The sequence below is a fragment of the Lutra lutra genome, chromosome 12, assembly GCF_902655055.1.
Source record: "Lutra lutra chromosome 12, mLutLut1.2, whole genome shotgun sequence".
Lineage (NCBI taxonomy): Eukaryota > Metazoa > Chordata > Mammalia > Carnivora > Mustelidae > Lutra > Lutra lutra.
Window position 1 is genome coordinate 22,032,678 of NC_062289.1, and position 18,422 is coordinate 22,051,099.

The 18,422-nt window shown below is 38.9% G+C and overlaps 1 protein-coding gene across 3 annotated transcripts in view; it reads right to left on the minus strand.

Annotated features, from left to right (window-relative positions):
• The window catches only part of DCC (DCC netrin 1 receptor), a 1,178,115-nt gene that overhangs the window by 335,448 nt on the left and 824,245 nt on the right, over positions 1–18,422 (minus strand). For all 3 annotated transcript variants that reach the window (XM_047697659.1, XM_047697658.1, XM_047697660.1), the window contains one exon: positions 3,767–3,921. In XM_047697659.1, coding sequence (XP_047553615.1) covers positions 3,767–3,921 — 155 coding nt within the window. The remainder of the gene's footprint in view (positions 1–3,766; positions 3,922–18,422) is intronic.

Here is an 18,422-nt window from a genome sequence, read left to right on the forward strand (position 1 = left end):
CAACCACTCTGGAAAACAGCATGGAGGTTCCTCAAAATGTTGAAAATAGAACTACCCTATGACCCTGCATTTGCACTGCTGGGTATTTACCCTAAAGATACAAACGTAGTGATCCGAAGGGGCACGTGCACCCGAATGTTTATAGCAGCCATGTCTACAATAGCCAAACTATGGAAAGAACCTAGATGTCCATCTACAGACGAATGGATAAAGAAGTAGTGGTATATATACACAATGGAATACTATGCAGCCATCAAAAGAAATGAAATCTTGCCATTTGCGACGACGTGTATGGAACTAGAGGGTATCATGCTTAGCGAAATAAGTCAATCGGAGAAAGACAACTATCATATGATCTCCCTGATATGAGGGAGAGGAGATGCAACATTGGGGGTCGAGGGGGTAGGAGAAGAGTAAATGAAACAAGATGGGATTGGGAGGGAGACAAACCATAAGTGACTCTTAATCTCACAAAACAAACTGAGGGTTGATGGGGGGAGGGGGTTGGGAGAGGGGGTGGCGTTATGGATATTGGGGAGGGTATGTGCTATGGTGAGTGTTGTGAAGTGTGTAAACCTGGCGATTCGCAGACCTGTACCCCTGGGGATAAAAATATATGTTTATAAAGCTGTAAAAAAAAAAAAAAAAAAAAGAAAGAAAGGATGAATCCCCAAGTTTTGTAGCAACATGGACGGGACTGGAAGAGATTATGCTGAGTGAAATAAGTCAAGCAGAGAGAGTCAATTATCATATGGTTTCACTTATTTGTGGAGCATAACAAATAGCATGGAGGACAAGGGGAGATGGAGAGGAGAAGGGAGTTGAGGGAAATTGGAAGGGGAGGTGAACCATGAGAGACTATGGACTCTGAAAAACGATCTGAGAATTTTGAAGGGGTGGGGGGGTGGGAGGTTGGGGGCACCAGGTGGTGGGTATTGTAGAGGGCACGGATTGCATGGAGCACTGGGTGTGGTGCAAAAATAATGAATACTGTTATGCTGAAAAAAATAAAAAAATTAAAAAAAAAAAAAAAGAAAAATCATCTGAGAATTGATTATTTAAGCTGGAGACAGAAACAATGGAATTGATAGAAGAAAAAATGCTGCTCGGTCTTAGAAAACAAGGCTGACTACTTAGGGTTTTTACAGAATGTAATGTAATCATGTCTAGTCAGCCTTCAAATGTACACTAAAACAATTCTATGGGAAACGTTAAGATTAGGAAGTGAAGAATTCAGATAATTCATAGAAATTGGATATTTTGAAAATGAACATACTTTTAAAGTTTAAGTTCTACCACTAGAAAATCGAATGAAGTTTTCCATTAGAGAACTTTTTTCTTTTTTGTATTTAAGTTCAGTTAGCCAACATATTGTACATCACTAGTTTTGATGTAATGGTCAATAATTCATCAGTTATGCGTAACATGCAAGGCTCATCTCATCTCGTGCCCTCCTTAATGTCCATCACCCGGTTACCCCATCCCCCCACTCACCTCCCTTTCCACAACCCTCAGTTTGTTTCCGAGTCCAGAGTCTCTCATGGGTTATTTCCCTCACTGATTTCTTCCCATTCAATGCCCCTTCCCTTACCCTATTGGCCTCTGCATTATTACTTATATTCCACATATGAGTGAAACCAGACGAAAATTGTCTTTCTCTGATTGACTTATTTCACTTAGCATAATCCCCTCCAGTCCATCCCCTTTAGAGAATTTTTGATGTTTTTTAATTATCAGTCTACATACAACATGGCATATACCATTTTTTTAGAAATACATATTTTGATTTAGTTTGTTTTTATTCAACTTTGTTGATTACAAATACCAAATATTCATAAAAAGTTATTGATTCTCTCTATATATGATCTATTAAGAGTAAGTCAATGAAGAAACTGCCGAGTAAAACATAGATATTATGAAGTGGAAATTGGCATTATTTAGTGATTTAAATGCAAACATTTAAAAACATTCTCAAGAACAGAAACTTGGAAGTAGAACCAGCCTCATTCATGAGCATAACAACCAGTGATGTTGTACAAAGTCCTGCAAGGAATGAGGTTTAATACCCCGTTGTAGCTTCTGGATCCTGCACAGGAGCCTGTATTTCCTACTATTATCTGAAACCTGTACATTACTATGCCTTTAAAAATGCTATCTGAGGTTTTATTTCTGTGAGGCAAGTATTTCTAAGATTTGTACAGCTTAGGTATCTCCCCCACCCCTAATAAATATTTTATTATAATTCTTTATCATTTTTTCTTTGCAGCCTTGGCTAAGTGGGGGAAAAATATAGATTTTGCCAAATATAGAACATGATACCAGTACCCAGACTACCTATCAGTGGGTAACTGCTCTCTCTACTTCAACATGATGATTTAAAACTTCCAAGAAGTAGGGGCACCAGGTGGCTCCATTGGTTAAGTGTCTCGCTTCAGCTCAGGTCATGATCTCAGGGTCCTGGGATCAAGCCGGGCATATGCTCAGGGGCGAGTCTGCTACTCCTTCTCCCTCTGCTCCCTCCCCTACCCATGCACAAATACACTCACTCTCTCTCAAATAAATAAATAAGATCTTTAAAAAATTAAAATACTCAAGAACTGACATAATGCAAATATTATTTCCTCATTTACCAATTAAAATATTTCTAATTTCTATTTCACCTTCTTCCAAAAGCATAGGAGATGATTCTGAAATGAAACATAGTTTTAAATAAAATGAGCAGGAATATGAGCAGAGTAGTATCATTAATAAAAAGAAAAAGGAGTAGATACAGCTAGGTCTTCAAATAATGTAGTTTGTTATAGGTAGTCACTTCATTTACACTTTATATTATAATAAATTTTTAACAAAATAATGCTGACAAACTGCTCATCAGTAATCCATCTTTTCAAATAACATTAGAAGCTTGTAGGGAAAAAAAATAAAATTTTATAAAATATATATCCTTCAAATATATAGCCTTGGAGCTATTCTTTTATAAAAGTAGAAATCGCTGAATTATCACATGGTCAAGGAATATTGAATTGCTTTACATTGGGATAATATAGCTTAAAAGAGTGATTTAAGTTGGAAGATAGTGAGATTGGCCAATAGAGATTATCTCTTTTCCTTTCTTGAGTTGAGTTTGGCAGTTGGAATCTCCTTAAGGGCATCCAGAGCAAGTTTAAATTAATTAATTAAATTAATTAAAACAGGGGCGCCTGGGTGGCTCAGTGGGTTAAGCTGCTGCCTTCGGCTCGGGTCATGATCCCAGGTCCTGGGTTCGAGCCCCACGTCGGGCTTTCTGCTCGGAAGGGAGCCTGCTTCCTCCTCTCTCTCTGCCTGCCTCTCTGCCTACTTGTGATTTCTCTCTGTCGAATAAATAAATAAAATCTTTAAAAAAAAATTAATTAAAACAGGTCCCTGTTCTCTCACCTTTGGTGTTCTTCATAAACAAACTTGGGAAACCTAAAAAGTCAGTCGAAGGCGGCTGAATCCTGATGCTGATGATAAAGGCCTACCCAGCAGAGTCAGTCAGTCACTTAGGAAGTGAACTTGGAAACTGTATGGATGGATTAGGCCTTCCTAGTTGTTAATTTGCCTTGACGGCCTAAGTGGGGAGGCCATTTTGTTAAAACGTTATCTTACCTTTAAAAATCCTCAAGTTAAATATGCTCCTTCCGGAATTATTCCTTCCATTTTAACCTTAATTTCTAGGAGAGGATTCAAGGAGATTACCAGCAAAAAGAAATACTTTCTAAATGTGTCTTTCTATGTTTATACTCACACTCAGGCTGTGTAGCCACTTTGATGGGTTGAGAACTCTCTCCTGGTCCCCACTCATTGTAGGCCACAACTCGGAAGGTGTACATGGCTTCTGGCTTCAGGTTTCCCACGGTAAGCTGAAGGGACCCAGGTTGGGATGTATTCAATGCTCGTTCCCTGGGAAGTAAAAGTTTCAGGGAAAGATTATTCTAACATCAATGCTTTTAGCCAAACCTTTATTTAATGTGCCAAAGCAGTGAGGTGGACCAAGGTTTGCTGACCATTTCATGCTGACTTTGCTGTAAATCAAGGCCTCTGAGGTTTATTGTGAAAAGCAAACTGGAAGGACCCACACATAAATACTGCAGGGTTTTGGGGGAGCTCAAGTTTATGCCATCGCCATGAAACTTGCAAATGAAAGTCTTTTCCCTCAACGCTTTACAATTCAGAATGCAAAACTCATGACAAAGAGCTATTAAAATAAGAAGAAACATCTGGAATGTAGACAGGAAGATGCATTTCGTAAACATCCGGCTAATGCTAGAAATCAAGGTCTCAATTATTCCACAAATCGGTCTTTGTCAGTATTGCCAACAAATGCATTTATGCATTTTCTCTCATTGTAGGAAAGGAAAAGACAGATGCTAAGTGCTGATGTGCACGGAGCTTGAGCTCCTGTGGTTAAGTGCAATTAGTGAAGGAGGGTAGATTCCTTTCTACGTGAGGAGAAACTGCAACACATGTCAACTTGCCTTGTTCTTCAAGCCACATCTACATGTGTCCAGTCCATTTTCCAACCAAAACCTTCCTCAGTTGTTCTACACAAATAAATTAATATGCTGATCCTGGTGCAACCGGTAGTGCATATTAGGAGAGGGCAAGCTCTCCCGATATAGATGCTAACATAGAAGAAACAATAGCTACTAAAGTGTTCTTTAAAGATACACATGATTATAGACGCTTGTATCCTCCTTGGTTTCATAGAATTGACTTGGCAGGTAAAGAAGGAACTCCTGAGCTACTCAACTGTTTGTTAAGGTTTCCATTTCTAGATGGTATCTCCTGCATCTTAGTGGGATTGGATGCACATTTTAACTTTGCAATTTGTTTTTATTTTGTCTGGGGAGATACTTAAAATGAAACCTAGTTTTGTCTCAGGGCAAAACAGGTTTCCAAAGAGAAAAATAAAAACAAACTTTTAAGGGCATTAATGGTAAATCTTGGGCATGTATGCAATGTGAATTTGACAGATATGACAGAGACTAGTTGATTCATCCTCAAACCCATTTTTTCTTCTTAACATGCTTGATGGGATTTCCCAGCCCCTGTGAGGTCTAGATGAAGCCATGGGACTCGGTCTACCGAGTGAGTTTGAGTGAACCCTTCATGTTCTGATTCCAGGCCTGGCCTAGTAACGTGTTTACTTCTGTGTTCTCCTCCTTCACCTAGGAGCTTGAGGTAGGCAAGCATGGCTATGTTGGGAGTCATTTTTTTTTTTTAAGATTTTATTTATTTATTTGACAGACAGAGATCATAAGTAGGCAGAGAGGCAGGTAGGCTCCCTGCTGAGCAGAGAGCCCGATGCCGGCCTCCATCCCAGGACTCTGGGACCATGACCTGAGCCGAAGGTAGAGGTTTTTTTTTTGTTTTTTTTTTGTTTTTTTTTTTTTTTAAAGATTTTATTTATTTATTTGAGAGAGAGAGAGATCACAAGTAGGCAGAGAGGCAGGCAGAGAGAGAGGAAGGGAAGCAGGCTCCCTGCTGAGCAGAGAGCCCGATGTGGGACTCGATCCCAGGACCCTGAGATCATGACCTGAGCCGAAGGCAGCGGCTTAACCCACTGAGCCACCCAGGCACCCCGAAGGTAGAGGTTTTAACCCACTGAGCCACCCGGGTGCCCGGGAGTCATATATTGATGATAGAGGAGTCAAGGAGAAACCATAAGAGACTCTTAATCTCACAAAGCAAATTGAGGGTTGCTGGGCGGTGTTGGGGGAGGGATAGGGTGGCTGGGTTATGGACATTGGAGAGGGTATGTGCTATGGTGAGTGCTGTGAATTGTATAAGACTGATGATTCACAGACCTGTACCCCTGAGGCAGATAATACATTATATGTTAATAAAACTATTTAACTGAAAAAAAAAAAAAGAATCAAACAGGTTTGAGTCATTATAAATATTAGGCTTTGTTTGTTACGCAGTTAGTGCTGTTTTATCCAGTACTAATAATAATTAAAATATATACCCTGAGTGGTTACCAGAGTCTAGGGAGAGAGAGGAAGAGTTATTTAGTGGGTACAGATTTTTAATTGGAGAAGATGAAAAAGTTCTGGAGACAGAGAATGGTGCTAGGTCTTTGAATGCACCTGATAGCACAGAACTCTGTACTTAAAAATGGTTAAAACTGTAAATATTGTGTGTTACATATATTTACCACAATAAAAACCAACCAAACAAACAAATACCCTGTTTGAATCTTAATACAGCCTAAGGTTTAGATAGTCCTTAGAAGTGCTCTTTTTAAGTTGCTACAAGGCTGAACTGTGACTTATGGTGGGGGCTGAGGATAGGGCAGAGGCTGGGTGGGATTTAACAGTAACTGAAAGTAGGTAGGGGTAAGACATCAGATAATGCTCCCACATACCACACTGCTCTATTCTATCCACCTAAGATTATTCAGGCCAACAAGTTGCTTTGGGAAAACAAAACAAAACAAAAGAAAAAAAAAAACAAACAATGAAAGCTCATAATCCAGATTGTACGCCTGTTGGCTATATGGATTTTTGTACCTTACTTATTTTTCTTTAGCAGAAGAACTTTTAGATACATTGCATCATGCAGACTTTTATATAGATAGGGTGATTTTATCATCATTTTATAGATGCAAAAGTATTTGGAAAACAGCATTTTTTTTTTCCCCAAGGGACTCATAGTTAGTGGATAGCAGAGTTAAATACAGAATCTGGGGCTTCAGCTTCTAAACCCAGTATTGATATTACTCAACAATTGTAGGGAAAGAATTGTGGGGCTATTTGGGTCATGGGCACTTTGGGTAGAAGACCTGAGTTTCCAAAGGAGTAGAAGGGATGCTAGGCATTCAGAAACCACTGTGAGATGAATCTGTCCCCCACTCTGATATCTTTTCTAGTCATCCATGACAACATAGTTATTATTAAAGGTCAGATACCAAACTTCTTGGGTATCTATGAGGAAAGACAGCTTTCATAGTTGACTTTATTCATATAGTACTAAAGAACTGAGGTAAATGAGCTGTGTTCTGGGACATGCTGACATAATCTCTTCAGCAAGTGTTCTTCAAAGGAAAAGAGAAAATAATCAAGAAAATTTGGGTAAGCCCATGTAAGAATGTCCAAGATCATATAATGAAAATATCACTCACGTATAAAAGCAGATGCTGGGTTTTATTATGAGGGAGGGAGTTTTAAGTACCCATAATCTCTATCAGCCTCCAAAAAGTATTCCAAATTAATAATAGTCCAGAAAAAAGTATATTCATTATATGAACAATTGATGCTTCCTCCATATTACATTAAGTGTGAACAAAGCATTTTCTTAAAGATTTCTCATTTATTTATTAGAGAGAGAGAGAATGAGAGAGAGCGAACATGAAAAGGGGAAGGTCAGAGGGAGAAGTAGACCCCCGGTGAGCAGGGAGCTCGATGTGGGACCGGATCCCCAGACGCCAGGATCATGACCTGAGCTGAAGGCAATCGCTCAACCAACTGAGTCACCCAGGCACACTGAACAAACCATTTTTAGAAAATATTTCAACAGTAGCAATCTGGAAAAAAAATACAATTTAAGCAAATTCAGTGTATTTTTCCTAAATACCGTCAACACCACTCTACACCTCTGCTCTCATCACATGCTAGTACTGCCCTGGATTGACCACTAGTTTCTTCAGTGTAGGCGGTTAGTGGCTTAAAATAATGATTTAATATAAACATTTCAAATTTATGTGCCTCTTTTCAGAAATCTGCTCATTTTATCAAAGTGAGTTTGCATCAAAATGCTTTGGAAGCTGTGGGTGTATTCAGCATTCTTAAGTCTGGAATTGTTATTTTGACTTTCTTATTAATTTATCTGGGCCTGGTTCCTCAGGTGCTGATTGGGGCCATGAAAATGTTTAACGCACAGAGTTTTTCAAAAAGTAAATGAGAGGGGCACCTGGGTGGCTCAGTGGGCTAAGCCTTTGCCTTCAGCTCAGGTCATGATCCCAGGGTCCTGCAATAGAGTCCTGCATCGGACTCTCTGCTGGGCGGGGAGCCTGCTTCCTCCTCTCTCTCTGCCTGCCTCTCTGCCTACTTGTGATCTCTGTCTGTCAAGTAAATAAATAAAATATTAGAAGAAAAAAATAACCAAAATTAAATGAGATACTGTATGTAAACCACATAAGGCAGGAGGCAGGTTGCCTGGGAATCAACATGGAGTTTCATATACATGATAGTTATTGTTGTAATTTTTATTATTATAATTATATATGTATATATATGTATATATATATATATATATATGAATTTGAGGAGAGAAATTAAGAGGTGTAATCATAAAATAAAAAAATATATCAATAGATTTCGTTGAGCTCTATGGGTCTGCTCCATTACTCTCTTCAAACAAAACAAAACAAAACACTTTTTAAAAATATTTTTGTAAGATTAATTTTGTTTTCCAAAATAAGTTAAATTTTAAAAGTGGTCATAACTAGAAGTATTGAATAAGTTCCAATAATGGAAATAGTAACCTCCTTAAAAGGCGGAGGCTTCACTGACAGCAAACTGAGAAGGAATTGGTGTTCTCTGTGTTCCACAGGATAGCTGAACAGCCCTGTGAAATGTGGTGTCCTTACTGCTAGTGCCTGGGCTTTGTTGCCAGGCTGCTCTGGTACCTCCTCGGGTCCTACAAGGGGGTTGGGGTGGTCTTCAAACTGCTAGAGGCATAGTAATGCATTCTGGGATACTGGCATTTCCTGCCTGTTGTCCTTCACAGATTTGTACAGTTCAAGCCCCAGAGATTCGCAGGCTTTTGATCATTCCTTTCATGTTTTAAGAGTTCAAAAATAAAACATCACAAATATTTTCCCAACAAGTAAGTCACACCTGAGTTTGGAAGAGCAATGTATTACTCTGTGTTTCTCTCGTCTCCCAATAAGCCAATGGCAGCCACCTGAAGTGGTTATACTCTCCAGAGCCCCCACTTGGACCAGCTGGTAATTAGGATTTTCTCTCTGTGCACTCTGGTCCATGCTCCTCTATAAATGGGCAGTTAAACACACTAGGGTCTGAAGAACAGAGACCAGTAGCTGTCAGGCCCAATGACTGTGTGGGGTGTTCTGCCTGTTACTGCACCAACTACCCTTGGAAAAGCAGCAGGGGCCCAGACCAGCTGTCTCTTGATGAAGTTCTCTCCTCTGACTCTGAAGACATAATTGTCTTCAAATTCACAGAGCTCAGAGCCATGGTCTGTGGCATCAGATATATTGTCAGACAAGGCTTCATGACTTCACTTCCCTTCCCCTGACTCTGAGTGGGTAGTGTGGGGCTTGGGCAGGTTCAAAATTAGTTGACTGAACTAAAGCGAACAAGTCACCTGTGCTTTCTAGAATCCATTCACTATAACTCCATCAACTGAAAATCCACAAAGAATAATACATACATACATACATACATACATACATACATACATACATACATAAAGTCTGTCTCCTCCTGCTGGTTGAAAACAACTGTGGGCAACTTGCCTTCTTTGACCCTTACATGGAGACCAAGAAGAGTTCCCAAATAGGAGAAATTTCTTCCTTGTAAACTTGAGTTTACTGGAGTAAAACTTTGGGTGCTTTAGATCACCTGGTAGAGATCTCTTAGACAATACTATCTATGTTTTATAAACATATTCTTGGGGTGCCTAGGTGGATCATTCAGTTAAGTGTCTGACTCTGGATTTCAGCTCAAGTCAGGATCTCAGGGTCTGAGATTGAGCCCCTTGTTGGGGTCAGTGCTCAGCATGGAGTCTGCTGGTCCCTTTCCCTCCCCCTTTACTCCTCCCACTGCTCTCTTTCTTTCCCTCTCTAAAATAAATAAATAAAATCTTTAAAAAATAAATAAAAGCAACTCCACACTCTGTGACTTAATAAAGAGGATGCTGCTGCTTTTCTGAGATCAGATGGTGAAGTCTTAGGTGCTGATACATTCTGAGGCACAAAGTCCAAGATGGTATCATAGAAGGCACCCTTGTACAAGTTGCATTAAGACCTAACTCCGCTTAGGCTATATTCTTCTGTGCCTGACATCCAGCCCTGCTCTGGTTTGTACTTACAATGTATTGTATTAGAATAATAGCTTTTTCTGGGTTTTGTTGTTGTTGTTGTTTGGGGTTTTTGTTTTGTTTTGTTTTGTTTTGGTCATTGATCTTCCCAGTTCTTTCTTGTATTGATTACTGATGGACATACTCTTCTAACATCTGTAGTCTGTAAACTCCATGCCCCAGACTTTGTGCTGGCTGCCATTCTATGGTTAATACATCCCAACTCCTTGCGACAAGGTCTGAAGACCATCAAGATGAGGCCCAAACATTTTCACACTTATCTACAACAATTAACCCTGCCCCACAATGCCATATCCATCTCTACTCCTTGGTCTGTTGCTATTCTGACTTTCATTAGTTTGGTTTTATTTTGTTTTGTTTCAATTATCCTGGAGTTACCGTTTCCTGACTTAGAGTTCCTTCTCAGTTTGGCAAAAGCCTGTTCATTCCTCAAGCCCAATCTAAATAAAATCTCTTGACTGAAGCTTTCCTACTATCATGTCCTCTGATTCCAGCAGCATTAAATACTCTCTTTCATGCTTTTGCTCTTTTGGTTTATAGATCTCTTGTAGCACATATCACATTGTATTAATAGGGATGCCTGTCTTTCACTCAGTTGTGAATTTAGAAGAAAAACCATATTCCATTCACATTTTCACTCAGCATATGTACCCACTGAATATAAATATGACTATGTTGCTGGTGCTCAAAGATTTTTAAATGAATATGTAAATAAATGCAAAAATGTTAATAGAATAACTGCATAACATTTCCACATAGTGTAATCTCCAAAATGTTTAGAGGGCTGGATCTGATTCCATTTTTCTATCCCACCTTAGCTGGGTGGCCTTTGGCATGCCACTTCATCTTCCTGGGTTTTGTTTCCATCATTTGAAAACAGAGTGGGATCTACTCAAAGTAGCCTTTCTAATCTAATATTCTTTGTTGGGAATAGAAAATTGTGTGTGGGTGTGTGTGTAACTGAATTCAACACTTCTGTATTTACATTTCAGAAGTAAGTAGACTTTTAAAGATTAAGCATGATACTGTTTCTTACTGGATCATTTGTAACAACATGTCTCTAGTATACAAATTAAGTAAACACATATTGTCTTGCCTAAGTGCACCAGGGAATTAACATTTAGTTACAGCTGTGAGGTGAGCAACAAATGTTGTCTTGAGGTATCAAACACCTAATTAGTTGCTTAAAGGGGGGTGAGTTACAGTAATGGTGCTTTATAGAGAAGGAACTATGTCAATTTTAATGGAAAGATTTTTAGCATCCCCGTTTTATTCACTCTGCTTTTACTCTTATTTTTTTAGTGACAACAAAAATGGTGCAATGATGAGAAGATTTCAAAACTGAAATATGGTGTCTACTAAAATAAGGCTCAAAATGACAGCAGCAATAGCTACTCAGTGCCACATTCTTTATTGCCCTAGAGCCATAGAGTTTGAAATCAAGAACTATCTTGAAGGACAACTGGGTTCACAGGTGACTTGCCAACAGTTAAAGCATAATGGAAAATGGAGATCATTTAGTTGGTCAAAGGTATTTTGACTAAATTTTGGCTAAAAATTCCTTTTTTTCTTGAATTGTTAAAAAGCATAGTCTGAGGCACAGACTTTTAAAAATTTTTAATTTTCAATTAAAATTTTCAGCATCTAGTAAATATTCAAGGGACTAGTTACATAACAAGTAGCTATTGCAATAAAACATTAAAAAAAACCTATCTTTCATGGAAAAAAAGCTTTTTGTTTCAAATTGTTAATTTTATTTAGTTTTAGCCTCTGTCCCTAATAAATATGACTCAGTTCTGGGTCCTTTTCTTTTTTCTGGGGGTGGGGGGGGTGTTAGGGGACTGACCCATTTTCTCCTTTGAAACCTGCAGTTACCATCCATTATGCTGACAAATTCCTGACATATTTGCATATTTCCGGCCCAAACTTCTCTGAGCTCTAGCCAGGTTCCTTATTCCAAAGGCCCTACTTATGTTCCCACTTGAATGTATGTAAAAAAAAAAAAAAAAAAATTGTCTGAAGCTGAATTTATGATCTTCATTCTCAAGCCTGGTCTTTTCCAGCATCCTAATGTCAGTGAGTTACCCTCCCATCCTTCCATTTAAATAAGCCAGAAAACTAGGAACTATCCTTGCAAACATCCGTTGTCTCACCATGACTGCCAATCTGTCAGCTGCTATCAATTCTGCTTCTTAAATATCTCTAGAATAATATATTTCTTCTGCTCCTTCTCCACTGATTCACCATCATCTCTCACCTGGACTTCTGCAATAGACTAGATAGTTTCCCTGCATCCACCGGGATGACCACAGGGGTCTAACTTCCACGCTGCAGTTACAGTCCTCTTTTCAAAATATAGACCTGATTATGGCCAGGACATTATGCACACATGTCTTCTCTCACAGAAGCACATTCCTTTCCTTTAGAGCACTTAATTCAGTGTGTAGTTATATATTCCTCAGTGGAATGATCCTCCCGACATTATTAAACTGCCTCCAAAGAGGCTGTTGGCTTCTCTATTATTCTCAACACAGAGCCAGACACACAGTCAACTCACAAGCGAATAATGGGTCATTCATTTGTATATGGCATTTATAGAGGGCATGTTTTATTTTTCAGTATACATTAAGCCCATTGGAAGAATTAAATCACTATTCTCTTACTCAATGATCTAAGGACATTTTGAGGTAGAAAGGACAGGGCTTTACATTTTTTACAGAGAAGCAGAGTGAAAGGGGGGCTAACTTTGCCAGGCTGTAAGCCAGGACCAGAATGTGGAGATTTGGATTCTGAGTCTTGTTCTCTTTCTTTCACAACACCCTCCCTTCATAACGAGCTTCATCAGCTGCACAGCCACAACACTGAAGAGTGGGGAAGGAAGATGTAAACACCGTGTTGGAAATGTAATGCATGATGAATTCTAGGATGAATCCTCCATGTCAATCACGCAAAGGTGGCCCTCTAATCCTGAGCAGGGAGCAGAGGTTTTCTGAGGCAGCATAAAGCAATGTAACGCATACCAGGCTGCAAGTTGGAAGGCCCAGTCCCACTTTTGTCTTGCCACAGAATAGGCATGTGACCTTGAGCAAGTCAGGGGCTATCTTGGAACCTTCCCTGCTTCATTTGCAAAGTGAAGATACCAGTCCCTTATCTGCCTACCTCACAGGGTTATTGTAAGGATTAAATTGAATGATGCTCATGAAAGTGTTTTAATTCTCTCATCTGAACTCCCACAGTACTTTATATGTACGTCTTTTAGGGGATACCTTTTACTTTGGTACAGTGAAAGATCACTGGACTAGAAACCTTGCATTTAAATCTTTCTTCTAATATTTACTAGTTGTGTAGCTTCTTAGCAGTGTTTTTCTCTTTTCAGATTTTCTGAATGGAGTGAGGCATGCTGATCCGTAAAATGGAAATTATCATACCTGCCTTATCTGAAGATAAAATGGGCTAACATTTATAAAGTGATAAAGTCCTCCCTACATATACACCTGTATTTCACTGCTCTCCATTTCTAATACAGTCATCTGCACATAGCACTGGCTGACAAGAACTGAGTGTTTTTGGAGCACCAGGCAATAAGCAAATGTTTTAGGCACTAATAATTTCTGAAGTCATCATAGCCTTACATGTCAATTATGATTATTATCCCATATGAGGGATCTATCTCACATGACAACCACACAGCTAGTAAAATTCTGAGCCAGGATTGAAACCCATACAGTTCAATTGCACAGCAACATTACCTTAAGATTCTGGTTACCCTGTGTCACACTCCGTAAGTGACTTTAGATTATGAAATGGGAAGTATAATGTTCTATACATGTCCAAAAAGTTTGCTACTGTGTCTATAACTGCTAAAGAAATGACGTATACCAACTTAGCCATTAAGTCAGAAAATTACTAGAAAGAAGTCTATGGAAGAATTCATGTCATAATTCTGAAAATATAAAAAAAAAAAAGATTCTCTTCCAGGTTAATCTGTTAGGAGCAAGTCGGTCTAGTGACTGAGAACACCTGCTTTGGAATCAGGCCTGCATCATATCCTGGTTCTACCACTTACTAGCTGTATATCAGAGAAGAAAATGTCTTCTTTAAGCCTCATGTGGATAATGTTTTGTTGTGAGGATGAAGTAAGATAATTTATGTAAGAGATGCTTAGCCTGACATCTGGCACAGTAACTATTCAATAAATACTTTCTCTCATCATGAATGCTTACTCTGTGGCCTTTGGCATGAGACTTACTCCTCCCCTGAGTATCAGTTTCTAAATGTTTAAGTAGCAGAAAGTTTTACTATGATTCCAAAGATCACTTTCTATTCAATGATTTCTAGGTACAAGGAGGGGATAGCTGGATATCTGTGAAGTCTGGCTTTTAGGTTCTGGAATTTATCCTACTCCCTGACTTATGAAATGAGAGCACCCAAGGGGCTGAATAAAATAAAATTAAAAAAAAAAAGATGTTAACTATGGCACTTGCATTATTGACACCATTAACCAGTCAGACAGATTAATGATAATCTGAGCTAGAGTCATTTGCCTGACAAAGTCATGACTAGTCTGAGGCAAATGTTAAATCCACTACCTTTTAAAAAGCTATTGTGTTAAGGAGCTACATAAAGCTGTACGAGCAAATGAGCATCACAGCTAGCCGCTCAGAGACATATGCCGTATATTTGCTCTAGTTGAGAGCCAGAAAATGAACAGGGATATTGGAATCGAATCTCAAAAATCAACTTTTATTTTTTCTCAATTAAAAAAGTTTTTATTGAATCCCAGTCAGCTTATTCATCCTCCTCAGTAACACAATTCGTTTTATTGGTTAAGGAACTACCTATTAAGAATACCACATCTGTCTCTCTGCCACTTGATTCCTACTAGTTCCAATCAGTGAATGTCTACAGAAGTCATGATACTAGACACTTGGGTATGGAATTATAAATAAGATCTAGTTTCCATCATCAGGAAGGGAAACATGCATGTACTCAAACACACACAAAATTGGACAGAAGGCAGGAATAATATAATTGTAATCAAAGCATAAGGGGGGGATAAAGGAAAAAAGACTTCTGAGTTGGAGGACTGTGGAGAGATTCACATAGTAGTTGACATTTCAGCTGGGGCTTCAATTCAACAAATAGTTTGTGAGTGTTTATTATGGATTCCATATTGCTCTAGGTGCTAAGAACAGCTCAGGGAAGAAAGGAGATAAGAACAGCCCTGCCCACATGAAGCTTATATTCTGGCACCAAGAAAGGGGATTCAGGAAACAATAAGTACAAGGTGATAAAGCCATGGGAAAAATGTGAATGAAAAAGGGCATAGGGAATGGTAGAGGTCAGGTTAAGGCATCCAGAAGAAGTTACCACTCATCAAACACTCAGTACAAGTTACGGAATGATCCACGTAGATACCAAGGGGAGGAACATTCTAACAGGTTGATCAGCAAGTGCAAAAACTTGAGGGAGGAGGGTTCTTGGTGTATTTAGGAAACACAAGGAAGCCAGTGAGACTGGAGGGAAGTGAGCAAATAGGTAAACAGTAAGAATAAGTGATGAGACTAGGAAGGTGACAAGGGACCAGATCAGGAAGGATATCTGCTTAGTCTCTGTATGAGACAGGAAGTCACTGGAGGGTTTTGAAGCAGGAGGATAATAGGATCTAAGGTATGTTTTAACGGATTTATTCTTGTTGCTGTGGAGAGAACAGCCTTGAAAGGTTATTGCAATAGTTCAGATGAGACTTGATGGTAATATAAAGGAGCAAGAAGTGGTAAGATTCAGTATAGGTTTTATTTTTATTTACTTACTTGGCTTTATTTTTTTTATCATGGAAAATTCTAAGCAACACAAAACTAGACAGAATGAGAGGATGAACCACTTTATTCCCATCACTCAGCTCAAAACTGAAAATCTTTAGTATTATTTTATAACAAATACCAAGTATTATATTGTTTCCAGGATTCAGGATATATTTTGATAATGCTGCTAAGACTTGATGATGTGTTTGGTTATAAGATATAAGAAAAAGAAAAGAATTAACAATTACTACAAGGATTTTGGCCTGAGTGATGGGAAATATGTAGATTTCATTGGGACAGAGCAATCGCTATAATAATAAAGTATTCGGAGGCAGGTTGAAGGAAAACAAGTATTTGGTTTTGCTGATAAGTTGTAGATGCTCATAAGAATCAAAAGTTAAGAAACCAAGACAGAATCTGGATATATGATATATATATGGATATATGCAGGTAAAATGTCAGGACCAGAGCTACAAATTTGGAAGACATCAGCATATTGACAAAATATAAAGTCACAAACTGGATAAAAAGAGATCTTCAAAGCCTGAGCCCTGGGGCAATCCAATATTCACAGGCCAGTAGGATTTGAAGTAAAAAGTAGAAGCTAAAAATGAGTGGCCAGAGGGATTAGAGTAGAACCAGGAAAGTCTCTGTAATAGAACCCAAGGGAATGACAAGTGTCACAAAAAAGGAAGTGATCAAATATGACAAAATTTGCTTACTGCCCAAGTAATGTGAGGACGGAGAATTGACTATTGAGTTTAGCAACATGGAACCCACTGGCAAACCTAGATAAGAACAGTTGCTTGAAATTAGGGACAGAATCACGATTAAAATATTAGGTAAGGTATTGGGGCGAAGTTAGACAACTCAAGGAAATTTGTTATGCAAGGGAACACAGAATAGAGTGCTAGAGGAGGGAGAAATGGGATTGAGCGAAAATTTGTTGAGATGGAAAACACAACTGCATGCCTGTATGTTTACGGACATGATCCACAAGAGTGAAGAACATTGATAATGAGGGGAGAAAAGGAATCGCTGAAGTTTTGTTCTTTTGTTTAAAAAAGGGTGAGATCCAGTGCATAAGTGAAAGTTTGGCCTTGTTTGTTAAGAGTGTGGGCATTTTTTATAGAAATTTGAGGAGACAAATTATATGCTGAAAGACACATTGGGTAGGTAAGTCAGATGATGAAGATTACCACATTTGAGCCTTATTTTCAGCTTTTTTCCCATATTGTCTCCGAGTGCACACTATTCTGAGCCCCTCCATTCTGCCCTATGCTGTGACTTCCCTGGATGCTTTGCTTCAATTCCTCCAATTAGTTCTCATAGCAATTCAAAGAGGCATAATTCATCTTCCCTCTATCCGTCACACCAGAGAGATCTTATTTCCATCTTTCCCATATCTAAATGCCCCAAGTCACACATCTGATAAACAGTAGTACCCTTTTCAAATCCAGCTGTTTAGACTAAGGTTTAACCATGATAGGTCATAAGAATCACACTCTACCTACGTATAGATTGGATATAGACTTCCATTCAAAAGACTTTTTCAGTTATTATGGGCATGTCTTTATATAGAAATTTTATCATACCTAAATTTAAGAATATCCACACTTTTTTCACAACAGAGGGAGTGATCCTAACTGTATTTCAGGACAATAACTAGAGACAATGAGGAGGATGGATTAGAAGGCAAGAAGCTTTGTCAGAGATCAGATTGGTGATGATGGAGATGACAGAATAAATGGGGCATAGCTGAGCTGTGGCCAAGGTAGACTTGACAGGACACAATGACTAATGGCAGAGTTGAGAGGCTGGGAGGAGTAAAATATGACTTGGGTTTTTTGTTTGGTCAACAGGATGGAAGGTACTAACATACACCAAGAAAAGAGAGGAAAATATATTTAAGGAGGAGATAGGATGGTTTGGGGCAGGGTAAATTTAAGGTGGTTCCAGGAAGTTCATATGGCTGCATGAAGCCAGTTGGGCAAGAATTATTACCTCCAGTTTTCTTAGCTGCATACACTGAGATCCAAAGACTACCAGGCTCATGATAAGGTCACAGAGTTAAAGAGCTGCAGATGAGACTAAAATGAATGCCTGCTTCTTTGTGGTAATGAGTGATCTTAGGGAACATAGGCTATATGTGTACCATGTTTATTTCTTTTATTTTAAAGTCAGGTCAAATTATGAAAGAAAAGAGAAACTTAAATATGACATACTTTATTGCTGTGGACTAGAGAGGGAAGCATTTTGAGACACAGCATGAACGAAGTTGTACTATTCCTTCTGCTTATCATACTGCACTAAAGACCACTCTGGTCAGTCCAAGCTGTATTGCCCTTTTTGAATCCCGAGGGGTTCCTAAGGATCACTATGAGTTTAGAGCACTCACACATTGGAGACACTAGACTAAGCCTCACACTTGAATCCTGGCTTCTCCCCACACACTTTCTACTGATAACTCAATTGGCACCGGAATACCTGGGACAGCAGTCTACTTTGCTCTTCTACAGAAGAATGGATGGT